The sequence below is a fragment of the Pinus tabuliformis genome, chromosome 7, assembly GCF_031772625.1.
Source record: "Pinus tabuliformis cultivar Carrire ecotype Pingquan chromosome 7, CPIR1, whole genome shotgun sequence".
Taxonomy (NCBI): domain Eukaryota; kingdom Viridiplantae; phylum Streptophyta; class Pinopsida; order Pinales; family Pinaceae; genus Pinus; species Pinus tabuliformis.
Window position 1 is genome coordinate 1,321,278,204 of NC_142293.1, and position 2,658 is coordinate 1,321,280,861.

General features: G+C 45.2%; 1 protein-coding gene across 1 annotated transcript; it reads left to right on the forward strand.

The window, feature by feature from the left end:
• Positions 1 to 685: 685 nt before the first annotated feature.
• On the forward strand, positions 686 to 1,819 carry LOC149252439 (uncharacterized). The gene has a single exon (XM_089454153.1). The coding sequence runs from the start codon at positions 686 to 688 to the stop codon at positions 1,817 to 1,819; it is 1,134 nt and encodes a 377-aa protein (XP_089310279.1).
• Positions 1,820 to 2,658: the final 839 nt, after the last annotated feature.

Genomic DNA, 2,658 nt, shown 5'->3' on the forward strand with positions numbered 1-2,658 from the left:
AGGTGGGGCTTTCGGAGGCCATCAAATTAAAGGTCGACAATTGGACGCATGTGAAAGTGCTGGACTGTGAGCAACTCCCTTTCAAATGCTGAAAATGTCATATCTATGGCCACTTTGCAAGAGGGTGCCCGAATAAAGGGGAAGTAGAGAAAGGTAAGGAAGAGGGCTGGAACCAAGTCAAGAGGTCAAAGGCATCCCAAAAGAAATCTGGGGTACATGGCCCCCAACCTGCCCCCGCTCAGAATGCTCCCCCGCTAAAAAGCCAAGAAAACAGGTATGTGATCTTAAGCTCCGCTGAAGAGACTCCCCAGGAAGAAGATAAGCAAGATAATCCACCAGAAAAAACGACTTCAGCAGATGCAAGACCTGAATAAAGCGCCACGGCAAGAAACAAGGAAAAGCAAACAGAAGCATCCAAGGAGGAACATGACTCGAAGGATTCTGAGGAGGATGGAGAAATAGGAGACATGCAGACATCAGTCAGAAGATCTGCAAGAGGCCGCAAATCTGCTAGAGAAAAGAGAGATCAGGAAACTTACAAAGACAAGCTTCAGGGTAGTCAGCCCACTCTGGAGAAACTCCTTGGAAAAAATCCGAAGATGACCAAAAACCAAGTGCATGGCTCCAAGGGAGCCCACCATCATAAAAATAAATGATGAAGATCGTCTCCTGGAATTACAGAGGAATGGGGAGCAAAGTGAAAGAAGAAGCAACGAGAAGCCTTATAAGAAGAGAAACCCCAGACATTCTTTTGATTCAGGAGACCAAAATGAAGGACAAGGAGTTTCACCAAATAAGTAAAAAAATTTGGAAAGGAAACAACGGAAATGCAGTTTCAACACGAGGAGCCTCTGGGGGTCTGGGCTCCCTCTGGAATCCTCTCAAGTATAGGCTGGTCATCGAGCTGCACAACACCCACTGGCTATTTTTGAAGCTCCAACCTTTGGACTCGAGGGAGGCAGTCAACCTTTTTAATGTCTATGTTCCAACAAATATAGGGGAGAAAAGGGAGTGTTGGGACTCCATCAGACAATTGTCGGAGTCAGAAAATTTGGAAAACATCATTGTGGCAGGGGATTTAAACCTCACCATGCGCATGGATGAAAAGCGAGGAGGCACAATCATAAGGGATCTTACAAGGGAATGGGTGGAAGACCTCATGCAGGACTGGGATCTGCTCGACATCCCCCCAGAAAATGGTAAGTACACCTGGTCTAACAAAAGAATAGGTCCTGGTCACATTGCTGCTAGACTTGATAGATACTTGGTGCAGAGTTCCTTTCTTCTGCTGGAATTTGAATCCAGATTGCATATCCTCCCATGTAGCGCTTCAGATCATAATCCCATTTTGCTTGAGATGTTGGGCCACAAAGATCTTGGACCCATCCCCTTCAGATTCAACCCTCTTTGGGCTAAGGAACCAGAGTTCCTAAAGCTGGTTCGAGACTGTTGGATTTTTCCAGTGAAAAGTTCTCCTTTCTTCATTTGGGAAGAAAAACTTAGAAGACTGAAAGCAGTCCTTAAAACTTGGGCCAAATCCCTCCCCTCCCCTGCAAAAGAGAGAAAGCAGGCCCAAGACAATCTTGCCCATCACCATGCTCAAAGTGAAGATGCAGAAATCACTAAAGAAGTTCTAGACAAGGAAGCTGAGCTCCAGCAAATCTTCCATAAAGCCTGCCTTTCGGAGGAAGAGCATTGGAGACAGAAGTCTAGGATTTTATGGCTTAAAGCAGGAGACAGAAATTCTACCTTCTTCCACAAACAAGCTCAAGCCAGAAAGAGCTTCAATTCTATCGCAGAAATCAAAGATGATAGCTGAACTCACAAAGACTTTGATAGCATAAAAAGAGCAACTTTCAATCATTTTCAAAACCTGTATAGAGAAGAGGGCGTGACGGACCCAAACTCCAAATTTTTGGAGGCGGTTCCCCCTAGGATCTCTCCTTCAATGAATCAACAGCTCGAGGCGAAGATCTCTATACAAGAAATAAAAGATGCTCTCTCCGACATGGAGCCTGACAAAGCCCCGGGCCCGGATGGCTTCACTGCAAGATTCCTTCAAACCTACTGGCAGATTGTGGAGAAAGACCTCTACAAAATGATTTTGAAATCCCAAACTTGCCAGAAAATTGGGGGCAGCACCAATTCAGCTTTCCTTGCCCTCATCCCCAAGGAAAAGGGTGCTAAAGAATTCAATCGGTTCCGCCCCATCTCTCTTTGTAATATTGGATACAAATTAATCACAAAGGTCATTGCCAACAGACTAAAAGGCATTCTTCCAGCCATCATCCCGGAGAACCAAGGCAGATTTGTTCAGGGGAGACAGCTTGCTGACAACTTCATCTTGGTTCAAGAGGCGATTCATTTGAGCCAGCTTCGCAAAGAGAAAGGTATGGTAATTAAATTAGATTTAGCTAATGCTTTTGATCGGGTCAAACTTAGCTTTCTTTGGGAAGTCCTGAAAAAATTTGGCTTTGGAATGGGCTTTTTAAAATGGATATGTGCTTGTATTGCTGATCCTTGGATCGTCCCTCTGGTGAATGGGAGAGCAGCTGGTTTTTTTAGAGCCTCAAGAGGGCTTAGGCAGGGTTGCCCCCTCTCTCCACTCCTCTTCGTTCTTCATGTTTCTGTCCTGAGTTTCTACCTAGATCAGAAACT

Coding starts and splice junctions, on each gene's coding strand:
- LOC149252439 (XM_089454153.1), top strand. CDS start 686: ATGGGGAGCAAAGTGAAAGAAGAAGCAACGAGAAGCCTTATAAGAAGA.